The sequence below is a fragment of the Passer domesticus genome, chromosome 16 (assembly GCF_036417665.1).
Source record: "Passer domesticus isolate bPasDom1 chromosome 16, bPasDom1.hap1, whole genome shotgun sequence".
Taxonomy (NCBI): Eukaryota; Metazoa; Chordata; class Aves; order Passeriformes; family Passeridae; genus Passer; species Passer domesticus.
The window spans coordinates 7654654-7679924 of NC_087489.1; the positions used below are offsets into that span (position 1 = coordinate 7654654).

Below are 25271 nucleotides of genomic sequence, written 5' to 3' on the forward strand. Positions count from 1 at the left end.
GGGCGCTGTGAGAAAAATCGCGAGTGCGCGCAGTGCGCAGGCGCCGAGGATGGTTGCGCATGCGCCGAGCCCGCTCGCCGCGCGGCCCGGCTCCCTCCGGCGCTCCGTACGATGCCGCCCCTCGCCCCGCGGCGGGGTCAGGGCGCGGGCGGCCATCTTGTGGCGGCGGCCCCGGCGGGTTGTTGTCGGTGAGGCCGCGCCGCGCCCCCCCCGCGGGCGGAGCAGCCCCGGCCCCATGTCCTCCTTCTCGGAGTCGGCGCTGGAGAAGAAGCTGTCGGAGCTGAGCAACTCCCAGCAGAGCGTGCAGACGCTCTCGCTGTGGCTCATCCACCACCGCAAGCACGCGGGGCCCATCGTCGCCGTGTGGCACCGGGAGCTCCGCAAAGGTGCGCGGGGGTTGGTGCGGCGGGGCCGCGCTGGCAGCCCCGGCCCCGAGCTGGCGGGGCGCCCGCGGAGCTGCCGGTGAGCGCGGCCGGTTCCTGGCGGAGCTCCGCGGGCCCGGCTGTCGGTGTCCCGGGGCTTGGCGGGAGCCCGGGCGCTGCTCGGCTGCCGTGGTGTTGTTTACCGAGCTTGGGGGAGCACCACGTGTGAGGGGAGTACTGCGGTGGTACCGGCGGCGCTTTTGGGACGGCAGAGGACGGAGGCGCAGCCGAGCGTGGGTGGGGAGGGAGGGGATGCTGAGCTCTGGGCGGGTGTAAAACAAGAGATGTACGAATTACATTCCCCTGACTGTGCTCAGGCAAAGTGGGAAGTCTTTAAAGTTTGGATTTGTATTCATACACCTCACCCGTTACAGAATAAGTTAGAGGAGATAAGCGAAGCAAAAGGAGTTGTAGAAGTTTGTAAAACTCTTTGGTGCTACCAGCCCGAAACATTTTGTGCGTGTTCTCCTTGCAGATTAACAAAAGGTAATTTCCCAGGTGGCTTCATCCTGAAGTCAAGGGAGTGCCAGTGCCTGGTGGAAGGTTCCTGCTGGCGGCAGGGGGTAGGAACGAGGTGATCTTTGAGGTCCCTGCCAGCCCACACCAGTCTGGGATTCCGTGCTGATGCCCTGTCCCCAGGTGCAGCCGGTGTCCCCCTTCCCCTGCGGGCACAGGCACTCTGAGCCCCTTGGAGCAGCCGGGCTACCTTCTATGTCATTGCTGGGTTTTGCCATTTGTAGTTTATTAATGAGTTTTGGAAGATCTGCCTTTGCCGTGTTGTGGAAATGAGCACCTGTGTTTTCTGCCTTCTGTGTGTTCGTGGTTGTTTTGCTTGGGGGAGCAAAATTTCCCCAGTTCTGGTATATTGATAGAAACTGGTGGTGTCAAAATAGGAAAATTTAAGGTATATGGAAGGAATTTGATGGTAGGAGCATTCTTTGGAAAATTTTTGAGTCTCCACAACAGCTTTCTCCTACAGTTTCACTCATTCTGAGTTACACTGTTTCATTTGAGTATTTTTCCTGAAGTTAATTAATAAAAAATAAACTCATTGGCTTATTAATTTGCTGATGGGTTAGAACAGCTTTTTAAAATAGTGTTTAAAATTTTATTGGTTTTTCAGACTTGAAGTGTCACTGCACAAAAACCATCAGACTCATGTTTGTTTTATGAGTTAATTAGAAAAGAGCAGAAGTGAGGATATTGAGAACGACTTGACTTGCAAGCCCTTGATTTCCATTGGTAACATGGAAATATTTTGGACTTTGGTTTGAGACTGCAAAGCTATAAACAACTTTGAAAGCTCTATTAATGATTCCAGGTGAAAGAAACGAGAAATAAATACAAACTTTCCTTTTGTTTTTTCCTTTTTTATTTCCTTTTTCTCTTTCTCAGCAAAGTCAAGTAGGAAACTTACTTTCCTATATTTAGCAAACGATGTCATCCAGAACAGTAAGAGGAAAGGCCCTGAATTTACCAGGGAGTTTGAATCTGTTCTCGTGGATGCATTTTCTCATGTTGCCAGGTATGTTGCTGTATTTCTTCAGCTTTCTTCTCTAGGGATTTGCATCTTGTTATTCAAAGCTTAATTCAGTTGGGTTTTGTTGTTTTTTTAGGTCTAGGGGGTGCTTGTACCTTCTCTGTACTAGAGATTGGATCCTGACTGCTTTGTGGTCGGGGTCTGTTTAGTGTAAATGGGTAACTCTGTGTGTGAACCAGTCCTTCACAGCTTCACGTGTTTGTGAAGCTCCTGTGGACTTTATTTCAATTGTTACCTAAAGATCTGGCAGATCTGCTTATGGGAAGTGGAATTGAGCAGTTGGGTGTGTTTATTAAAGCCACATCATGAATGGCTCTGCCCCATTGTCAAAAGACTTTGAAAGAGCTGATGTTTTGGGTCACTGGGTGCTCACCAGCCTCCTGGTCTGAGCAGTTGCTTTGTGTGTTTTCTGATCAGTAATATCCTCACTGGAGGAAGGGAGAATTTCTTAGTTAAAAGGGAAGAAGTGATGCAGGCACCACCTTACCAACAATGCACTGTTGTTTAGTTAAGATTGTGTCTAAATGGTGTAATGAGTCCTGTTACCTCAGCTGAACAACATTAATGCTCTGGGTATTTGTCTGTTCTGGAGGGCTGTCTGACTGTCAGAACCCTCTCCGAGTGCATTTAAGTGCCTAATGATCCAATCAACCTGCTTTTAATTGGGATGTTATTGGCTGAAACAGCTGTTTAAAGTTAATACTCAGAGTTGTAAACTTGTTAGCTTTGGGGGGTTTTTTATAAACTCTTATTGCAAATTTTGAATGATAGCAAGTTTCTTCTTTCACAACTTTTCTGCCCTTCCTTTGAGGTGGAAATGGTGGGAGACTTCCAGGCAATCTTTAGGTCCAATAAAGGGGAAAATTGGCCACAAGTGTGTTTTGCTCAGTTTGTCTCAGACAACATGAGCAAGATTCTCTCCAAATGTTCACATATTGCAATGGGTGCAGCTGCCAGTTTGGAAGATGCTGTCTGAAAACATAAGGAGTGTTGATCAGCTGAAGTGTAATGATTTCCCAATCTTTGAACAGAGAAGCAGACGAGGGCTGCAAGAAGCCCTTGGAACGATTGCTGAACATCTGGCAGGAGAGGAGTGTGTATGGCAGCGAGTTCATCCAGCAGCTCAAACTGTCTATGGAAGACTCCAACAGCCCCCAGACAAAAGGTAAATGCATGTTGCTTGTCAGGTGTGTTTTGTTTTTAAATTGGTGCATGTTTCACTGGAATTGCTGTGAGGAGTTGAGCTCGGAGTTGAGTTGTTGCCAGAGCTGGTTGTGGAGATTCTTTAGGACTGTGTTGAGAAGTCTGGTTTTCATTGAACCCTCAGTTCTGGCTTGCAGGTGTGCTGTGTTGGGTGAGCTTAACTGGGCATGATGTCTGGTGCTGCTTGTGCAGATACTCCAGGGCTGCCTTTTGGGGTGAAAGCAAGTCAGTCATGCAGGGAACTGTTGTGTCCACCTCAAGTCAAGTGTTCCACTCTGCATCCTGAGGCTGCTCAGCTGGGTTATTAGAGTGTCTTGTTCAATACTCTTGGTGCTTTCATTCTCATATTAATTGTTTTGTTTTCCATAGTTACTGTATTTTATTATGATGACTTGAATAATTGAAGTCTGGAATATATGCCCCAGAAGCTTGTCTGGTCTCTTTTTTTTCTTTCACCAGCTGATGTCATTTGGAGAAAACTCTAACTTTGCATAATTTAATATCATTAGAACATCACAGGTATAACCTTATTACTGCATGAGGCCTGTGAGAAAATGAACATAAGCTTGTGTTTACTGTGCTTTGATGTACTGCTTGGGCAGATCTTGCCTCTTGTCTAGCACTTGGAGGTGTTTCACTGGTAGTGCTCCAGTGGAAAGAGGGGAGCAGTGGGATGCCTCAACTATGGAAGGTGAGGGTCATTAAAAATCAAGAGTGTTCTGGTTAAAGGAACATTTTTCCACCTTACAGCTGAAGGAATTGAATACTCTGTTCCTGAAAGTGTTCAAGTCCAGGTTGGATGGGGCCCTGAGCTAGCTGGTCTTGTGCAGGGGTTCCTGCCCATGGCAGGGGAGTTGGAATGAGGTTGCCTTTAAGGTCCCTTCTGTTAAGCCATCCTATGATTCTGTGAAGTGTCAATGTCTTCAAATGAGCTGGAATGACATTGCTGCTCTGGTCATATTATTTTCCATTGCCCACAGAGTTCTGATGATGTGAGAGAGTTGGCTTGGTCGTTAGTAAAAGCTCTTATGCTATTCTTAGGTGGTGAAAACAAGGCCTGATTGAGTTGGTATTTTATGTAGAATTAATATGAAGATATGAGCATAAATGAGATCTGTAATTGAAGACATCTCTGGCTGTAACTTTGTGCTTCTTCACACACTGCTTTGGGCAGGACTGCTGGATGGATACTCACACCAGTGCCCTTCCATCTGCCTCTGATTGAGGTATACCTTTTGGCAGATGATTTTTGCAGTTTTTTCCCCAAATGCTGTAAGCCAGCTGCCCTGACCAAAGGGGTTATCCCATCTGTAAAGGGACAGGAGTCTGTGCTCTGGGGGTGAAGGGGAACAGTCTCTGCATGAACTGGCTCATGTTGGGGTTCCTCTTGTCTGGGTGCAGTGAATGAGGCACCTGTGTGTTATCAAAGGCCAGAATTTACACTCCTGATAACCCTGACCTGATTAACTGAGGATTTGATACTTTAATTTAGTGTACCTGGGTAGTTGTTTCACAAGTGTTTAACTTTGAATCTAAAGGCATTGATAATTGATACCATGTGTTATTTCCTGATCATTTGGCAACCAGCTGTCCCTTAGTGTCCTTTCCCTTTGGCTGATGGTATCAACCACTTCTGCTACTGTTGTCTTCTCAGTTTAAAAACATTTGTACAAAATTAAACTTCCTAAGAGTAACAGACCTTTGTCTGTGGGAAGCAGAGTGGTGGAATACAAACCTTTGAAGAACTGCTGTGTGCACAGCTTCACTTGGCAAGAAACTTAGTTTTTGCCTGGGTAATTAGAGCTATTAATGTGGTATCTTTTATTTGAAGGAAGGTTCAGGCCTTTGCATGAGTGTGAATGTTACTGCCTTGTCAATTCATTGTCAGAAAGAAATTTGAAAGATTCAGCAGAGTTATCCTGTGGGTTTTTTCCTTGCTTTGACTGGTGTGTGTGCAAATTAGCTTCTGGATGGTAAGAGCTAGTTTCACCTGGGGGCTTTATGGATTTCTGACACAAATTGATGTTTGAGTTTCTGGTGAGTTGCAGAAGGCTTTTTTTGTGGTTACTGTATTCCATTTTCAAACAGGTGAACATAAACAAGATGGAGATTAAGGTGTCCTGGTTTGCAGATAGAACAATTGTTGTAAATGTGGAAAAACATAGTCCAGTGCTCCTCCAAAGCCATTCTGGCTTGCTGGGTTTTTGGACTCCCAGGGTAGACACAGCTGAGAAATAGGCAATGTTAGTGTCTGTAGATTGGTGCAAGCTGTGCTGTTAAAATGTTGGAGCTCCTTAAGGGCATCTGGTGCTGTTGATAACACCTGGTGCTGAGATAACAACTGTGGTTTTCTTCAGGCCGAGGTATGGCAACAGGTCAGTGCAGGTAGTTCTCTTATTTTTCATACTGCAGTGTCTTAAATTCCTGGGCTGGTGGGTGCTTCTCTCTGAGAAGGATGACTCTGCTTGTCTTGAGAGCATCACTTAGAATTGTGTGACTTGCCAAAATGCCATGGAGTCCTGTATCAGTGAGGAAATACATCTTTAATGCTCATCAGTCAGTGTTTCAGTGGTACACTTTGTTTCTTGTTTTGTGAGTAGCAAGGCCTTGGGTAATGCACAGCAATTCACTTGTCTGCACACGCTGAGTTCCTGCTGTGGAGCAGAGCTGATTTCCCTTCAGAGAGACAGAGGGGTGAGACAACCAGCCCTTTCTAAGCATTGTATTCCCTGGTTTGGCTGCTCAGTGGTGCAGCTGACTACCAGATTTTAGTCTTTCGGGTTCCTTAAGGAGATATGCATGTGCATAGAAATGAGCTTTTGAATATTGATACATTGTTTTATCTCTAAATGTATTCATTAAGCTTGCATTTGCTTTCTCATTAATCTCATTTTTATTAGGATGTTTCTTTTCACAAGCAATCAGGAAGAGAAAAATCACCTGTTTCTCTCAAAGACTAGAAAAAGTAGGTCTTAAAGGTTTGATGTGAAAGCCTTCAGGCAGTACAACCAATATAGCTGATGTGTTTTCTTTTTGTTGTCTTTGTAACAAGCAGTTGAAGAAGGTCCTTGAATGTGCTGTGATGTAGGAGTGTGTCACTCTTAACACAGAACTGAGATGCTCCCCAACTGCTTTCATTGTGTTTATGTTGCAAATTCTGGCACAGAAAGTCAGACTTTTATTAAAATATGGAGAAGAACAGAGAGGAGAGCAGGCAGGAGGCTTCTGAGGGTAGCTGAAATGGAAGCACCTGGACACAGGCCTAGGTATGGTTTTGGAGCAACTCAGCTCCAGTTTGGCTTACCCATGAGAGGCTGCCAACAATTATATATTGTAATGAGAGCTTCAGCAGCCACAAGTCATGCACCCCCAAAGAGAGAAGGGTTTGGAATGGTTGGAGGGGGTGCTGGCTCATCAGAAGCCTGTTTACCTCTGAACAGGCATCAAGAACTGAGAACAAAAAAGTGAGCCCTGAGCTGGGAGATCCCTCAGGTGTCCAGCTGACAGGAAAGCTCATAGTTGTCACAAGGCCTTGGACACTGTGACCTTCCTCAGGCCAGCTGAGATGGTTTGTAGCATAGAAGTTGGTGCAGAAATGCTTTTGCAGGTGTCTGTGGACTCTGCAACAGCCTGGAGTGTCACTGTACAGCTGTTAGGAGGGCAGTTGTCTGTTGTTTTGGAGAAATGCAGAGTACTTTGCCCTTTGGGACCTTTTTGGGAGTGGTTTAATTTCTGTGAAGAGCACAGCAAAGCAGGAGAGCTGACTTCACTGGGGTTTCTCTGGCTTCTTTATGTCGATGTCAAGGTGGGCTCTTGACTTTCATGGAAGAAGCTGTCTGTATTCTACAAGGATATCTTGATTGTTTTGGATATGTGTTACACTCTGATCAGTTCTGGATGTTCTCAGTGCTTGTCTTCCCCTTCTCTGCCTGGATTTGACACGCTTTTCTGCTAGTGTAGTCTGTGATGGTTAAATTACTCCTGGCTGGCAGATTTTGTAGGTTACCAAGGCAGGGTGTATGTGCTTCTGTTCTCTTTCAGGAATCCTTTTGCTCCATATGCTCTTGGGTTTGCAAATAAGCAAAGGGTTTTTTCTATTTTGATGAAATTGAGATAGAGTTTCTAGAATTCTCTGGTGACTTTTGCTTAGGTTTGCAGGTGCTCAGCATCACTGATTTCAGAGTGGTTCCAGTCAGACTCCTGTGGCCTTGTTCAGATGGAATATTCAATGAATTCTGAATCCTCTGTGTCAGAGTGGTGAGCAAGTGTAATGCTGTGTTTTGTGGTAGACCAGTTGGCAACACAGCAGGAATAACTCTTCAGCAATTTGAATCCCAGCTCTCAATTTAATTTCACTTGTGTGATTGCTATGGTTATGCATTCTTCTGTTGCTGGCTCACATTTATCCTCTGTTGGTTAATTATTTTATGATAAGTACATACAAGTGATAAATAATGATGACCTCTTGTGTTGGGCTGGGTAATTTTAAATGCTCTCTTTGCCCACTTTCTCATCTGCTCATCTCCTGTAAAACCCAACTCGTGTTTCTCACAGACCTCAGTGGGCTGCAGCTGTTTTCCTTGTTGATCTGGTGCATCACTGCCTTGTCAGTCAGATTGTCAAGCACTCACACATCAGCTGGATACATGCAGTAGTTGGCTGACCTTTTTCTAGCCTAGGTAGCTTTGTTCCATAAACATTAACAATTCCTTTGGTTTAGGGTAACTTTTGAGTGCTGCTTTGCCTTCCATTGAGTGAGTCTTTCCTCTGACAGATGTGTTTGTGTCTGCCTTGGGAAGGTTGTTCAGCTCTTTCCCCAGTGAGCAGGATGTAACAGCTCCTCTGTTTTCTCTCCATTAGAATGAAGGTTTTTCATATGTCCCACCTGACAAGGCAGGCAAAACTCTGCATTTAAGGACAGACCTTTCTGTTTGGTTCCCCATTAGAATGGGACAATCTGGTTTTGTTTTAAATTGAGTGATCTTGATTTTTCCTGTGAATCAAAGTACATACAGATTATCTTGGCAAGTCTTGATTCCATTGAATAGATGTTCTTAAGACTGTCCAAAGATTTCTTACAAATCACCCCATATCTTATTATCTTTGGTGGCAAGCCTGAAAGATGATCTATCTTCTTTTGACAGTTCTGTGGCTGGATCAAAGGCTTCATTAAGACTTCTGACTCATTTAAATAAACTGTCTCTTCCCTTTCAAGCTGATGTTTGCCATGCTGAGGTTCATTTAACCAATGCTGTCTTGCTCTATGACATCCCTGTTTCTGAAGTGTTGCAGGTTACCTGCTTGGAGATCTGTTCATGCTTTGCCCATTGGTCTTGCTGCTGTCACATTTTGGAGTTGCAGTTTCACAGAACTGTCCTGAAGCCCTTATTTTGCTGGAAGAGTGGAAGGGTGAATAACTGTGTTGATTGTGGGACCATAGGGAGCATATAAAAATGCAGAAAGATAACTTGAAATTCTTCTATCACTGCGTACCTTCACATCAGTGCTTCATTTCTACTGGTAGAAATCCTCACCTGTACACTCAGTGTTAGCCAGAGCATCTGAGGGTTGAAGTCTGTAATTTATTGACAAATAGCACATTTATTTGTCTTTCCTGCTTTCATTGTGAGAGGCACAAACACATATGAAGTGCACACTGCTCGTTTATCCTCGGGCTGGCACGTACAGAGATACAGAGGGAAAAAAATCAATCTTTTATTACTGTTTTGCATTTGAGTGTTTGGAATATGATGCCAACATTAAAGTCCAGCTGTGGTCATCCCCTAGAGGGATTAATCATCAGAGCATCCATCTGGCGTAATTCTTTGAAGTAGAGATAGTTAAGGTGGGCAGATCTGGCATCCAAATGAGTTGTTTCTATGTCTTCAGTTGCAGAGGAGAAGAAATCTTTAAAGCGAACTTTCCAGCAAATACAAGAGGAGGAAGATGATGATTACCCTGGGAGCTACTCACCCCAAGACCCCAGTGCTGGGCCACTGCTGGTATGTGGAATGGGTTGAGCCTGGGAGGAGCTCTGGAAGCCATAGGGCCACCTCCCCAGTGTCACGGCCACCTCCCCAGTGTCACAGCCACAAGGTGGAGCTGACAACAAGTGAAATGGGTTTAGTGGCGAGATGCAGTTTGGGGTTGGGAAGTCCATGAGAAATGCAACAGATTCCTTTTCCCACTGCAATAGTGTGTTACTTCTGAGCAATTCCAGGTAGTCTAACCCAAGGTCTGAATAGTGCTGCCAGGAAAGAATCTCAAAGGACTGCTAGAAGAACAGACCATATTTAAATTCTTCTTAAAATCAATGTGTAGCCTCTAAAACCTAAAGCTGAAAACAGTTAATACACATTTTTCTTTTATAGGCCATATCTTTCTGAAAGTTATTTAAAAGCATAACATTTGTTATATTTGTATGGAGCTTGTAGGAAAACCAGCACTGAAGACTTTAGAGGCTCTGTGTTACTGGTGTGAAAATATTTGGAATGAAATAGAAAATCATTGCGGCCATTTGAGGCTACAGAATGAACATATGTTAACCCAGAGCCTATTTGAAGGGGATAAAAAATTACACCATCCATCTGGTAAACTGTAAACATTGAAAAATAAAAATAAATAACAGTTGTCAAGGAAATAAGTGAAAATTTTGTTGTTGTTTTTACCTCCAGATGCCTTGCAACTTATGGTTTCTCTTGATTATAAACATTGTCACTGTTGGAAATCATTTGCAGTTTGCAAGGAAGTAGTAAATATTAGGTAATGGACCTCTTTGTTTTTCAGATTAAGAAAATATTTATTTAAAATTTGTTAGTGTTTTCATTAGCTTTCATTCTATTGAACATAGTTTAAAAATCAGTGCTTGTGTTTATAGTCCTAGTGTTCTGTTTCAAAAACCTCCCCTGCAGAATTTTTAAAACAGCAACACTTTGTTCTTCCTGTTCAGGGAGTTTCTCTGTTTAACTTTTTTTGAGCATGGAGGAAATACAACGTGTCAGGGATGGTCCTCCTAGAGCTCTCCTCATCCATGTCCTTTTAAAGTTGGGATGCATTTTGAGTGAATGAATTCAAACTGACACATCTTTCCTCAGTGCACTAAAGCCAGCTGAGAGATGAGCTGAGGACACACCGAGGAGCCCAGCTGAGTTGCAGAAAGCTGTGTGCTTGCAGGGAGCTGGGTGAGAACAGCCATGGCTTTGCAAAACCAGGAGATTACAAAGTTTCATTTATAGGAGGAGCTTTTGTCATCACTGGAGTTTATAGCTGCAGAATTCTAAACCTTGTCATGATGGAAATTTAGTTTTGATGGAATAGTTTTGTTTGGGCTGATGGAAATTTGGTGTTGGGTGTTTTTGCTCTGTCAGAATGCAGCTTTAGAACAGAACAAAAAGGTGCCTGTACACTCCAGGGAGGCAGAGAGACTGTCAGGGATGCTTGGGTGGATAATTCAGCCCCAGCTTGAGGCAGCACACGGGGCTGGTGGTTCTCCCAGACTGGTGTGGTCATGTCCTTCTTAGCTATGTCTTAAATGATCACTTTTCTTAATTGAACTGAGAAGTTTCCCACTGTGGAGCTTTGAAAAGGATGACCCTGCTGTAATTATGCAGGAGGAGCTACACACTGGGATAGTGTAAACTCAGTGAATGCTCCTTGTGTTAGGTTTAAAAATTACTTCAAGAACATATTCCCCTTTCACCCTAAATGGTGCCTTTCAGAGGTGGGTGAGCTCCTCTGCAGTGACCACATCCCTGGGAAGTGGATGTGGTTAAGGTTACCTGCTTTTACTCTTGGCTCACTTGTAGACCGAGGATTTGATCAAAGCCCTACAAGACCTGGAAAATGCAGCATCAGGAGATGCAACAGTGCGGCAAAAAATTGCTTCCCTGCCTCAGGAAGTTCAAGATGTTTCATTACTGGAGAAAATTACAGGTATGAGACTGGAAGATAAATGAACATGGGTCCAAAGAATAACTTAGAAATCAAAGTGTGGGTTTTTTTTTTTTGTAATAATCACAATGTATGGTGGAGTCAATTCCTGCTTTTGTGTCCTTGCTTTGTAGTTCTGGGGTAATTAACAGATAGCAATCCTGTGAAGTAACACTTAAGATTAAACTTACATAGCTGCTTCCTTTTTTTGGCTTGGGGTGAGGCTTTTGTACTTTGAGAGCATCATCAGCATTTTGCAAGAATATAAGGGAAATTGGGCCAGATTTCTCATGTGGATGTGTTTGCTCTTAAACACCTTAGCTGTTAAGATATCTTCAAGTTTTATCAGAGTGTGCTGAGTACACACATAGTCCTTGATTGATATATTTTCTGGTTCTACCAGGCTGCTGAGTACACACATATTCCTTGATTGCTCTGGAAAAGGCAAATTGCTACCCCTGTTAATCTGTCAGTCTTTGTTTAAATTAACTTCTGCAATTGCATTTGAAAAGTAATTTTAATAGAAGCATTTAGAGGTTGAACTGATTTGACTCTTGTTCCTGGAGGTAGTTTTAATTTAGAACTCATTATGAATTATCACTTATTTGGCCATTCATAATATATTCTTACAGTGTCCAACTGGACTGTGTGCAATTCTTAGATTTGTGTCAATACATTTGAAATTACTCATATATAAGAGGAATTAACAAGTGCACACTGTATTTAAATGTAGAAACCAGCTGATTTGTTTACCTGAAGGTACTTCTAACATTTTAATTAACCTGTTCATAGAGGCTTAGTATTCATAGATTTCTCTCCCTGCTTTCATGGCATCTCTTCAAGGATTAAATGCAGTCAGTTACGTCAGTGTCTAAAATACAGCCCACAAAGGGTGCATGCCCTGTTTCCTGTGTATCCCGTGATAACAGCCCTTATTTCCCTGTCAAGCCAGAAGTATATTTACGAACACGATGTTATTGTGCCCGCGGCTCATGAATCGCAGCACTTCTGTCAACAACTGGGAGTTTTAAACTTTGTCCTCTCAATCACCCAACGCTTTTGCACGCAGACAAAGAGGCTGCGGAGCGGCTGTCGAAGACGGTGGACGAGGCGTGTCTGCTGCTGGCCGAGTACAACGGGCGGCTGGCGGCCGAGCTGGAGGACCGGCGCCAGCTGGCACGGATGCTCATCGAGTACACCCAGAACCAGAAGGATGTGCTCACGGAGAAGGAGAAGAAGCTGGAGGTGAGTGCCTGTTACTGGGGCTGGCAGGACAGTTGGCTCACCAAACACTCACCCTGAACTCCTAATCTATGGGTTTCTGCTGAGGGACACAATTCCCGCTGTGGCCTTTACACAATTTCAGATCTTAGCTTCACACAATTCCTGGTGTTGTCTTTACACAATTCCAGATCTTAGCTTCACACAATTCCCGGTGTTGTCTTTACACAATTCCAGGTCTTAGCTTCACACGATTCCCAGTGTTACCTTTACACAATTCCAGGTCTTAGCTTCACACGATTCCTGGTGTTGTCTTTACACAATTCCCGGTGTGGCTTTTACACGATTCCAGGTCTTAGCTTTACATGATTCCAGGTCTTGCCTTTACTTTTGGCTCTAGGTTATCTAGGTTCTAGTTGTCTTTATACTTGGAGTAAAACGGGTAAGAAGGTAGTGTCATATCTGCAGAGTGCAAATCTGTTCTGATGTTCAGTCTGCATGTTTCAATGCACCTGGAGAGCCCAGTGCTCTATATTTCTTAAAGAAAAATAGACTTGCCTAACACATACCTTATTTTGTTATGACAAAATTTCCAAAAATTAACCTTTCTTTGCCATAATTATCTGAGTATTTTATACTGCTGGGGTTTTTTGTTGTTTTCCTGGTGATTAGGTGTCCTTCATCTGCTTCCCGAGCCCCTGCTTGTTTAGAGGAGGCAGTTTAAGCCAGATCTTCTCTGCATCCTTTAATAGCCACTTACCCACAGCTTCTGTGGTGCAGCATAAATGGGGCTGGTAGTGAAAGACAACGACTCGTGTTTCCTGTACAGCTCCTTTGAACAGGGAGGGCAGGACCCTAAAACAGCCTGGGGCTGAGCTGAGCCCCCTGCTCAGGCTGTGCAGCCAGCTGTTTACAACTGTTTATCCGAAATGTGCCTTCTCCATGGAAGTTCTTTCTGCAGCACGTAGTGGGACTAGCGAGGAGTTTAATTAATGGCTGTGGTTGTATGTCACTGTGCCATCTGCTAAACTGCCCCTTGGCGGCACATTAAGGGCTGCTCTGCACCGAGGGCTGGGGATGAGCAGCTGCTGCAGGGTGGGATGGGAGGGGATGTGGAGGACAAAATCTCCTGGAAGGAGACTGAGCTGCAGCAATTGCAGTCTCTGTTTACTCTCATGGCAAACGTCCTCTTCTGACAGCTCGGCAACATTGTTCCCAGATAAAATTCATTTTGAGTGTTTTCTTTGCCTGTGTTTATATTGGAGTTTCTCAATGCCTTGTGACTGAATTTCTTCAAGCATAGCATCAGTCTTATGACTGAGTCAGAAAAAACACTTTGAGACACAGATACAGATGATGCCATGAAACCAAATGTTGTTTGGCAACTGATTTATTTTCTGTGGAAGTCTTAGGTCAGGTTTTGAGGTTTTTTCTTGCTTAAAGAAGGACATCTATGTATGTAAAAAAAACCCATAAATGATAGACATACTGCTGTTTGCAGTTAAATAGGTAGCAAATGCTGCACAATAATATTTTAAAGGCCCAGAACAATTCATACTTTTGCATTAGTTTGTGACTCTGAAACTGAGAAATCCATAATGACAACATGAAATTAAAATTTCTAATGCATTAGCTGAAATGTTGTGACAATCGTGGAGGTTTTTTGTTTGGAAAATATCCTTTTGGTAAAGAATGTTACTTGAAAATTGTAATTCTGGCAGAGGCGAAATGTAACCCTGAAAATTAAGTGTTTTGCTGGTTGAGTTGCTTTGTTAATGATAGTAATCCTGCTGATGGCAATGAGACAGGCTGCTTGCACACTATTAGGTGTAAACGCAATTCTTCACTACATTAGCAAATAAAGAATGATCCTATTTAAATATTAGGATCTTATTAAGTATCTGTTTAGGTTGGCATCTTTGTCATTCTGCCAGACAAGGGGGCCTCAGTGCTGTAGCAGTCTAAACAGAGTTGCAGGAAATGCCACTCCAGCTCTGAACATGAGGCACGATTGATATTCATGTCAGCTCTCAAACCTCAGTGAGGGATGTTGCCTGATTACAGCATTCCATTGTTCTGCCCTTGTAGAGGGTTAATAAACAGTGGAAGATGCTGGTTACAGATAAGGCAGGCCAGATCTGCTTATCAGTTTTATTTGAGTCTTTGATGTTCTCACAGTATTGATAAGCCTGCATTTTTCTTTGTAGTGCTAATAAGCATTTTACTAGAAGGATCTGAAACTTGTAACAATTAAAAATGTATTAAAAACCAAAACATTTACTCAGACAGGGTCTGAAATGAGAAAATACTTAAAACAATCTAATTTTACATATCTACTCATTGTAGGCTTTGCTCTCTTGAAGTATCTTTTCCAGAATCTTTGTCACTTTGAGTTTTTCCTCTTGTGCTGAGGAAGTTTCCTCTAAGTCTGCTGACTTAGATGAGAGGGTGTGTTTGGGTGGAAGATGGATTGTTGACTTCACCATCCTCATCCAGCCAAGGCTGTTGGTTGGGGAGAGGGGCTTCTGACAGAAGTAAAAGTCAGAGCTATATTTTAAGAGATGAAAATACCTAATTTGGAAATTACTTTGGAAGGTTTTTTGTGTTTTATTTACTCGCAAAGTCTTTCACTGTGATAGCAATGAAAGTAGCTAATCTGTGTCTTTTTGAAAAGCAGCTTTTGTGGTCTAAAGAGCTGCAATTGTTTACTAATCCTGTTAATGCTGTCCCTCATGAAACAGCAAATTGTCAAAACATACATTAACTCAGTGTGTTTGTGTCTGGTGGGCTAATATTTAGAATACTCTGCATGTCAAACCCCTGTGACACAGCTCCTGTCCTCAGCTGCAGTAAGGCTGTTAAACTGAGGGACACTGCTGAGGAACATGCTGAGGCTTTGGAAAGGAATCACACATCAGCATGGACACAGCTGGCACGAGTACGGATTGAAACAGCAAGGGGCAAAGAAGCACTGGTGAATTGAAGGGAGAAAGCTGCAACAAACAGAGCCTGAAGATCATAACATATGGACAAACTGGTTTTAGGGTAGCAGTGGAAAACATCAAAGTGTAATAATTAGGGTTCCTTTATCCTGGGAGTTATATTGTGGTATTTTGACTGTAGTCTAAGAGCACTTAAGAAGGTAGATTTTCTTTAATTCTATCAGTCACTAAAATCAGCTGGCCCCAAACTGATACTAAAGAGCCTATAGTGAGGCATATATTTTCAAAGGTAAGTATTCCTTGTGTTAACTTCCTGAAAGGTGTGGGGGATACTGTCATTCAACAGCTGAACACTGAATTTCTCTTAAAATGGTGCTTCATCTTGCTCAGCAATTGTGGGCTTGATACTGTAGCTGCTGTTTGATCTTCAGTGCCAGGATAGATCAGAGGTGGCCTGGTCATTCACAATAGCAGATAACAGGAAATAAAATCTACTTTCAGACAGGTGTAGAAGCAGGAGCTGTTGTTTCTATAAGAATGAGATGTGTCCTTGTATCTCACAGTAGTATTGAACTTCCAATGGAAATTTCCTGATTTGTGTTATTTTTGGCTATTGCTGCACCATTACAATTACTGAGCACAATCAGCTGGGGAGGTTTTTTGTCCTCGAGCACCTGAGCCTGCAGAACTTCAAGGAGAATTGTCTTTTGAAGTCAGAGTGCTCTTCTGGAATGCAGGCAGGCAAGGAGAAAAAATTCAGGGAAATGTGTAAAATGAAAATGTACTGGGGAGAACATCCCATGTGGGTGTACCAGGCAGCTGTAAAATGAAGTCAGATAAACAGATGAGACTGGAAGAACCAAGGAAATGGCAAATTGTGTAGAAGCTTCGTGGGTACCTGAAATAACTACTGACAGTAGGAAATCTTGAGTGAGTGGTGGGAGGGTTTTTTTGATCTGATGGGGAGAAAAGGCAAAAAAAATAGAAGATTGTGCATTCAGAATTTTTGGTTTGATGTGCAGTCAGTGAGGGCAGTTCTTCCACATACCTTCTGTGTCTGTGTTGGGGAAGGTGACATGAGGAGCAGTGTGTGTACCCAAATAAGTGTGTGCTTACATGTCTGCAGCTATAAATCTAAAGAACATACTGTATTTAAGATCCAGTTATGGGGAAATATTCTGACTCTTGGCTGCAGCTGAAAAATCGTCACTTAGAGTCCTGCTGAGAGCTCTGGGGGTTTTTAGATGTTTGTGAGTTTTAATATTCATGGCTTCAAGGCACCTTTAATAAGGTGTTAATGCCGTGCCCACACAAATTTGCAAACCCTCTTTGATAATGCATCTCTGAGGGATGGAGTGCATTCTCACTTGAGGTTTTCTGGACTGCCCAGCACTATACATTTCCTTGAAATACAATTTAGTTCAGTGGGTTAATAGGCAATTTATTGCTGTGCTGCTTCCACTGCCTGGGTCTCTGTAGTGTGTCACCGTTGGCACGGCTTTGTGGCTGCTGCTTCCCTCAGACAGGAATTGTTGGGTTCTGTGGTGTATTCATTTCAGTGGTTTAGACAGCGAAATAGGAGATTAAATTTTAGGGCTCCTGCCAGGAGACAAAATTGTCAGTATTTGACATGTGTGAAGTAGCAGGAGCAGCTGTGGGAATCAGCAGCAGAGTGGGGTCGGCTCTGCCACCCTGGCAGGGAGATCCTGAGCTTGGAGAACCCAGACAGTGTCAGACCTGGGTCTGTAGGACCAAACTGGTGACTGATGGGGCAAGAAATGCTGGGCTGTGCACCAGTCCTGTCAGCTGTGAGCCACTGGTGCCTCTGGGTGTGGGGCAAGAGCAGAAGCTGCTCTGTAGGGATGTGAGCTGACAGCTGCAGGGAATGTGGGTTTGTTGGGCCATGTATGGCTCGAGGCAACAGCTGTGTTTCCTTGCACAATGGAAAGATACAGTTCCTTCATTTTGTAGATGCTTGTAGATATTTATAATTATAGTAGTGCTACAAATAGAATAATACTAAAAAATAAAAGCAAATAAAAGGAATACAATATTAACATACAGTGTTTTTATGCATTTTACTGAAGTGAACGAGTGTTGACCACTCTCTTGCTTAGCTGCAAAGGCATTAAGATGCGTGGAGAGGTGAATGTAGCTGTTGGCTTGTGTCCTGGATGTTGATTTTTATGGTGAACATCAAATACACCCCCCTCAATGTTTATTTCTGGAAGGGTATTTGGCAGATGAAATGATGATTTGTGGCCATCATACAGTGGCAGCAGCCTGGGCTTTTTCTGAGAGCTTTTGAATGTTGCAGAGGTTGAGGCATTCCCAGCAGCTGGAGAAATGCTCTGTGGAGGCCTCTGCTGCTGCCTCTTCTGGTGTCCTAAACAAAGAGGAGAGCAAGGAACCGAGTCACGGTTTGAGAGCACGTAATTCTGCCACGAGCAGGAACACCATCTCTGCTGAAGTGTGATGAATGATGCTGCAGAAGAAAGAAGCCTTGTCACATTTAAAAGAGCAAGACTGAACAAATTTAAGGTTGAAAATGAACTGAAGACTCTGTAAGGAAATACATCATTCAAGCTCTGATTCCTGGACTGCATCTTTCAGATAAAACCTCAGATTTACTGGTTTAGTGCTGCTGCAGAATGAGGAAACCTGGTTTCACCCTGGCATTTGGTTTCACTTTGGTTTTGAGGATGATTCTGATGCAATGAGCTTGTGGAATGGCAGAAGTTTTCCTTTCTCTTCTTTTTCTAGTGGCTGTGTTTTAAAAGTACTTTGCATAGGTGAAGTGGCAAGGAGCAGAAGCTAAGGAACACTAATCAGCTTGCTGCAGTAGTGGTATATTTAATGTTTTTAAAGAGAGGTTTTACTTGAACATATAATCACATGGCTGTCAGACCTCTCACTTCACTACGTACTCTCCAAATTCCTGCTGAGCCTCTGATGTATTTTTCCCCTGGCTTGTGTCTTCTGCTTTCCTACAGCTGGCTCAAGCTGCATCATATCAAAATTGCGCCTGACCGGCTGCTCTTGCTATTCACTCTCCAAATTCTCATTAATGCTTAGCTAGATGTTTTTTCAGCAGATGCAATTGCTGTGATGACTTACAGCATGTTCCTGCTCGACCCTGCGCAGGAGAGGATGTGTCCAGTGCACACTCTGAGCCAAAATAAGCTGAAATCTCTGCTGTGGAACGTGACAAGGTGAACCAGGCCACGTAGCAGTGCTCAGGATGAATTTCCTGTCATGTTGATTACAGTCAGTTCTATAATGTTCAAGCACGGCTGCTTCGGAATGAAACACTCTGTCAACTTCATTCAGCAGTGGTTAATTCTGATTTTGCATTTGTTTCAAGGACTGAGTATCTAATTCTCTTGGCCACTGAGGATGTAGAACGCCACGCACTGAAAGGAAACGTTGATTAGCAAAAGCATCCGTGTGGCATAGTGCCAGTTTTTTCCTCTATCATCCTGAAGCTCCTGCTTACAGCAGAGGTCTCATTATTTTGTCCAAAAAAAGCAAATAGCATCCAAATACTATTAATCTTAATATAAGCCTACTGAGCAGTGAGACAATTAGCTCAGCACAGAGTACAAACAAAGGCCTCGGAAAGCAGCAGCTTTTTAACTGGACTTCGTGTTGTTCAGCTTCATGGAATGGAAGGACCTTGTGGAAAAATATGCAAGTTGCAGTTTCCAGGCATGTCATGGGCTACATGAAAAACATGGTTTCCCATAAAACCTGCTTCCAGAGTTGCAGAATATGGCCAGAACTTGTGGAAAAAGCAAAGCCTTCAAGCTGGAAGGGGGTTCCGTGTCTCGGCTGCTGTGTATTCTTGAGAGGAGCAGCCAGCATTCCCTGTCCCAGCTCTGGCTCGTGGTCCCTCCACTCCTTGACAGCTCTGCCAGGAATCAGCACAGCATCTCAGGCCCAGAGGGATGGAGAGGGTAAAGCATGGAGCAGACAGTTTTCTGCCATGCTCTGTGATGTGTATCCAATCTGTCCAGTAAGTATTCATCTATTCTAGGAAATCTTGATTTCTGGATTACTCCCTTAGTTTTCATTCCTGAATTTAGTGATGTTTTTCTGAGCCGGTTTTGGTTTGGGGGCTAGTTCTGCCTCTTCCTTGTGAGAATTCTTTCTGTCTTATTTTTTCAATTTGGTTTTTAGCAGGTAGGATTTAGGCCTTTGGTGTTGACTAGATAATCTTGCATTTACTTATTAGTAAGGTGGAATTGCTTAGAATTGAAAGGAATATGGTTCTCAAGGTGACTTGATGTTTATTTTTTGTCATCATGCAAAAGTCTCTCTTCAAATTGGGAAGATGTTTCTGATAACTCAGTGTTCCATGTAGCCCTCAATGTAGAGTATCCCTGAAAATAAGCTCATGCTAAGAGCCATGTTTTCCTAAACACTTGAAGTTGTTAACTGTGAATCTGGAAGCAGGTTGGTGCTGTTAATACGCAGAAGAATTGCTCCTAAGTCTGTGTGTTTGCCAGCAGCAGTGTGGTTTGGACACATCTTGGTGGTTCTTAATTTGTCAGTGTGTTTTATGAGAACTGGGCTGTCAGGCAAGGCATTGGCAAGATTCTCCCTCCCCTAAGTAGCTCCATTGGGAAAGGAATGTTATTTGCATCTAATGTAACTCTAATGGTCACGCAAATCATCTTCAGCTCAAAAGCCATCACATTCCAGTCCTGACTGTCCATGAGAGGTGATGGATCCTGGTCAGCCTGTCAGTTTTGCCCTGAAAATGGCAGGTCATTAGTCTTTCTGTGGAGGTTGTACCTGGTTTTGCGTAATTTTTTTGTGGATCTATAATTGGATCCATAAATCCATAATTGTTTTGTGTGGATCTTGGCTATTCAAGCCATATTTGAGGTATTTTCTTGGCTTGTGCTCGGAATTTGCAACTTCTTTTCATCGTCACTGCCAATTTATCAGACTTGGAAGACTTGCCCTTGTTTTTTTTGTTCCTATCTTTAATGGGAATTACTACAGAAGAAACACACACCTGCTGATACTCGCTCTTGACAGTTTGGCATTCTTGAGGAGGAAGTGCTGCTCATTCTTTCCTGGCTTGATATCCATCACTCTGACAATGGCGTGAATTATGGATTTTAAAATATTTTTAAGATGGTCTTCTGTGGATCTCCAAGTCCAGCCTCTTCCCCCTTCTCCCTGCCAGCATTTGGAGCTCAGTGGCTGTTCCTGCAGTCTGTGCTGTGTGTGCAGGAGCTGGTGTGCTGCTGTCCCCATCTCCACGCTGGGGGTGTGCCAGCCCTGAGCTGAGCACTCTGGGCACTCTCCCTCTCCCCAGGGTTGGCTCCCACATTCTTTTGGAGAAGAATCCCAAGTGTTGGGATGCTGTGCCTCCATGGCATCCCTCTTTATCTGCTGCTCTCTGTTAATGCCAAAGAATCTGGGGGGTTTGTTTTTGTTCTCTGTCTTCATCTCGTGAGTTTCTTGACTTGATTCTCTCTTTAAGAATTCCCGAAAGAGTGTGATTAGAGATGTGGGTACATTCTTTTTTCCTGATTCTCTGTCTTTCATTAAAACAAGACAAATCCTCACAAAATTAATGTGTGCACCTTGAAGTGTGTTTTTTTTTTTTTGTTACTGTTCTCTAGGCATGAGAACAACACCCCACAGTTCATGGAGCTGGGAGGGCTTTGTTTGGACTTGATTATTTCACTGCATATCCTGTGTATGTTAACAGAAGTGGTTGGTTATATTAACTCACTGAGCCTCATAAAGGATTTAATTTTGAAATAGGCTGTTAAAAGACATTCCTGCTTGGTGCTGGCAGGAAATTTATGGGATACAGTTACACAACCATTGCAGGGGTATCGGGAGTTGTTGCGATTGACGGCTGCTCTCACTGTTCTAATTCAAAATAATGAAACACAGAGAGTGTAAACTCCTTGCTTGTAACCCCACAGGAACTGCTGTGCTTTGATGTTTGGAGAAGGTGAAGAGAATTTCCATCACTGAGAAGGTTAGAAAGTCTGGATTAAAGTTGTAAACTCTTCAGAAAGATGTTTTGATTAAACATGTGCCTAGTTTCATTTGATCTTCAGAGATATAAACTTCTGTTCTCTTTGCCAAGTAATTAAGAAATGAAAAGTAAATTGATATTCTAGCTGGCTGTGTGGCAGTCTGTTCTATTTTTTTTTCTTAAGCTCATTGTTTCCTGTATTCTGGAGGTGCCACGAAAAGTAGGGCACATGTAGTTGAGTAAAGACTGGCACATTAAAAAAAAAATTGTGCTACTGGAGTTTTATTCCTTCAGTTGCTGTCTTCTTTGACTGTTATGTGAATGTATAGAATCACAAAACTTTGAAAATTGCATAAACACTCTTTTAATTCAAATCTTCTGTATTGGATAATTTGAATGCGTGCTGGCTGCTCATAAGTGGCCTCTCACCAGAACTGACCAAGGTAGAGTTCTTTCTTTCTTCCATTTTCAGGGTCCAAACTCCTCTCTCTCATTATGAACACAAGTCACTGGTGTCTCTGAGACCTGGGGGAATTTCTGCACATGGATAGGGATTCCTTGCTGCACTTTTACTACTCAATCCAGACCTCATTTGTGGAAAAACACTTGCAAGTTTCCTCTTTGGAGAGTTTTAGCTTGCTCTTTTTTCCCCTCTGTAATAAAACCCTGAAGATGTTAATGTCTGCATCTGGTGTGGGTGTGCCTTTCCCTGGTTTACATTCTGTGGTCCTACATGTGTTTCCATGGTGTCCCTGCCATGCCAGGGTTGTAATCTGAGCTCATAGAGGCCCTGTTTGACAACCAGAACTTGGGTTTGGTTTAATGGCTTGAAAGGGGGAAATTGGATTAATTAAGTGTTCAGAATTGATCAGGTTCAAAAGCAATGAGCATTTTGGCAGCTTAGTAATACTTGTGGTGTGCCTCAGCCTGTGGCTTCTGGCAGTGGGGGGGTGTCAGGAAAGTTCTGGCAGCAGCTGGGAGTCAGTATTTGGGGAAGAACACAAGCATAAAGCAACTCTGCACTGACACTTCTCTCAAATGCTTTATCAGGCCCCAGTGTGCTGGTTTGGGGACATTTTACATGTAAAATTAGTAAGGCAGGGCAGGGTTTTTAGTTTAGGGATGCCAGAGCCTGTGGGCAGGCTGTGGAGTTGGGGCAGATGGCAGGGTCTGCAGTCATGCCAGCAGTTGCTCAGAGCACCAGGCCTGGCCACCTTCTGTGAGTCCTCACCTGGAAGAGACTCCTGGCTTAACTAACAGCACTGTTAATTAACCTGTGCTTAATCTTTGTTCTCCTGTCTCTTTCCCTCAGGAATATAAACAGAAGCTTGCTCGGGTAACCCAAGTGCGCAAGGAGCTGAAATCTCACATCCAGAGCCTTCCAGACCTGTCACTGCTGCCCAATGTCACAGGGGGTCTGGCACCTCTGCCATCTGCTGGGGACCTGTTTTCAACAGACTAGAACAAACCATGTGCCCCAGTTTTCATTATTACCAGCAGAAGAAAGAAGACTGGTGTTGGCTGGAAGTCCAGTCTTCCAAGATCTGCAGTAGGAAGGAACTTGCAGACCCTGCTTTGAACCTCTTGGCTGCTTGTACTCACCCTCTCTGTGTGCCCTGGCTCACGAGAGGGGAGGAAGAGGAGTGAGTTTTGTGAGCTCTAAAGGGAGTGGGGGTGGTCTGTTTAGGCAAACTTCTCTCGTCTTTTCCTGTACTCTTTAGTTGCTGTTTGCCCTTAGCACTTGTTACCCCCACAAAGATCACGAATCATGTACACACATACCTGGGAAGCTTCCAGAGGAAGGGTGACTATGCAGCATCTTCCCTCTGTACAAATATTGTATTATTTCTGAATAAGTCTCATCTGTTTTAGTTGGGTTTCTGAGCCCCATCTCTGGGAGCAGTGGAATGGCTCGTGGGCCCCGTAGGGATGTGTGTGCATGCGAGTCCTGTGCCACGTCAGGGGAAGCATCTGCTCAGCAATGGTACAGGGAAGGATTTGTTCCTAAACCTGCAGTTCCTCATTATGCTGTGGCCTGATGTGAAGGTAGTTCCCGTTTGGCATGGGTGTAAATTGAAGTCACAGGCAATAAAAATAAGCAGCTTTTCTTTGTGAATTAGAGGTAGACTGATAAGTTACACTGTGCTGAGCAAAGCAGAACTGGATGTTACCTAAGTGGGAGTGGAAGTAAATTTTGTTCTAGCTACCTTAGATTTATACCACATTTTTCCTCTTCATTATATGAAATCAGATGGTAATGGAAGCTTTGATTTAATGACCTGAGAGGCTGGAATGGTGTGTGGCAGCTGCTGGTGTCCCTGTGACAGGCACTGTTAGGTCTGCTCTCAGGATGGTTACATTGAAAATCCAATGATATAAACTCTCTGTAGCTTTAGTGAAGTTGTCTGATGCACAGAAGTTAAATGTGGTATAAATATTTATTTATATAGAAAATAGACCCATATATATGCATATATCCTGTATGCACATGTACCCTGTCCATGCATGTAGATATTAGAAGGATGTACTTAATTTTGTGTCACAGATTGTGAATTGATTTTTATAATCAGGAAAAGTGTAAAAAACAAAAAAGGTAAATTTAAAAAGCTCTTAATTCCATTATGTTGCTGGCTAGTATTTTAGCTGCCAGGGGTGTAGTTACATTTCAGTTTGTGTGCTAGGTGTGACAAGCTGGACTCTGATCACTGAACCATTCCAATCTGGATACAATTCTGTTTAAATTTAGCACCTCTCACTCTAAAACAGGTTCTGTTTCTGGAGACACTTGATCTGGTAACACAGGTTTTGTAAGACAGAGGATGAAGTGAGCTGAGATGTTCTCTCTGTGCCTCCCTGTGCTCTTGAGCTGGTGTCAAAGCCAGGAGAAGAAAATGCAGAAATGCAAAGCTCGTTCTGCTCCGCATTAATTTATTTTCCAGGCTGTTCCGTAGCCTGGTCAGCAGTCACTTACAGCCAACACCACCATGGCATCTTTTGATCATTCAGTTGTTCAGAAGCTCACGTCCTTTTCCTACTGACACTTCCTTTTGTCCTTTTTTAACGCTCCTTGCACCCTCACTGCCCAGCCTACAGATGTTTTTTTCTCTTTAGTTTACAGGAATTTTTCCGGTGGCAGAACTGTGTGTTCCCTGAGTCGCTTTGACTGTGCAGCCTTTTATGGTCTATACTTTAGATTAAGCACTGTACATTCTCTCTGCTTTTGCCAAAAAATGAAAAACAAACACAAAAACCCAACACCAAACTTCAAGAACCCAAACCAAAAGACTTTTCCATTGTGATTCAGCTCACAGAGTTACCCCGAGGCTGTTAAACCAAGTTGTTTTGAGCATTGATTGAATGTGTATCCATTATAGGACAAACTGTCAAAAACTGATGTAGACAAATGTGTTGGCATCTCACGTTTGTGTTTTGGGCAGATCTGTGAGAGAGTTGTCTGTCTGGTTTTTTTTATTTTTTAATTGAAATGTTTTGATTATTTTTCTGAATATATGCGTGTGTTTTATTTTGCTTAATTTAAATGAAGTCTTGTAGTTTTTAATTTTATTTGTTTTACTTTTTGGGCAAAGGGCATCTGGTGAACTGGGTGACATTTTCTGAAGGTTAAACAGATTTACCCACAGTGTGTCTTTTTTAACAAAAGCTTAAATCTGTATATTAATTGACTTAGGAATTAATTTAGACATATAGGCTGCCATTTGACAGCAGTATATTCTGAAATGTCTCATAGATATCTATTTTTGAATAAAGAGGGTGTCATTGAACAGTAGTGTCCTTACTTCTTTCCTCAATGCTCTGGCACCCTGTGGGTTTTGTTTGGGTTTTTAACCTTTCTGAAGCCCGGGCAGTGACTTGGGGATTCCATGCAGAGTGGAAATGGGGGGTTTCTGTAGGACATGTCAGTTGTTACTCTGGGAAAAATACAAAAAGGCAAACCTGGAATGGGAGGAAGGTGCCTCCCTGCATGAGCAGCAGGAGCTGCTCTCCCA

The 25271-nt window shown here is 43.2% G+C and overlaps 1 protein-coding gene across 2 annotated transcripts; it reads left to right on the top strand.

Annotated features, from left to right (window-relative positions):
- The first annotated feature begins 75 nt into the window (after positions 1 to 75).
- RPRD1B (regulation of nuclear pre-mRNA domain containing 1B) lies at positions 76 to 25046 on the top strand. 2 transcript variants are annotated; one of them, XM_064391764.1, is made up of 8 exons: positions 76 to 386; positions 1818 to 1947; positions 2994 to 3127; positions 9055 to 9167; positions 10971 to 11097; positions 12164 to 12339; positions 21209 to 21264; positions 22577 to 25046. In XM_064391764.1, the coding sequence occupies exons 1-7, from the start codon at positions 236 to 238 to the stop codon at positions 21239 to 21241; spliced, it is 864 nt and encodes a 287-aa protein (XP_064247834.1). In that variant the 5' UTR covers positions 76 to 235; the 3' UTR covers positions 21242 to 21264; positions 22577 to 25046. The 2 variants fall into 2 exon arrangements, with proteins under 2 accessions (XP_064247834.1, XP_064247833.1); XM_064391763.1 differs by lacking the exon at positions 21209 to 21264 and having other exon boundaries at positions 80 to 386.
- Positions 25047 to 25271: the final 225 nt, after the last annotated feature.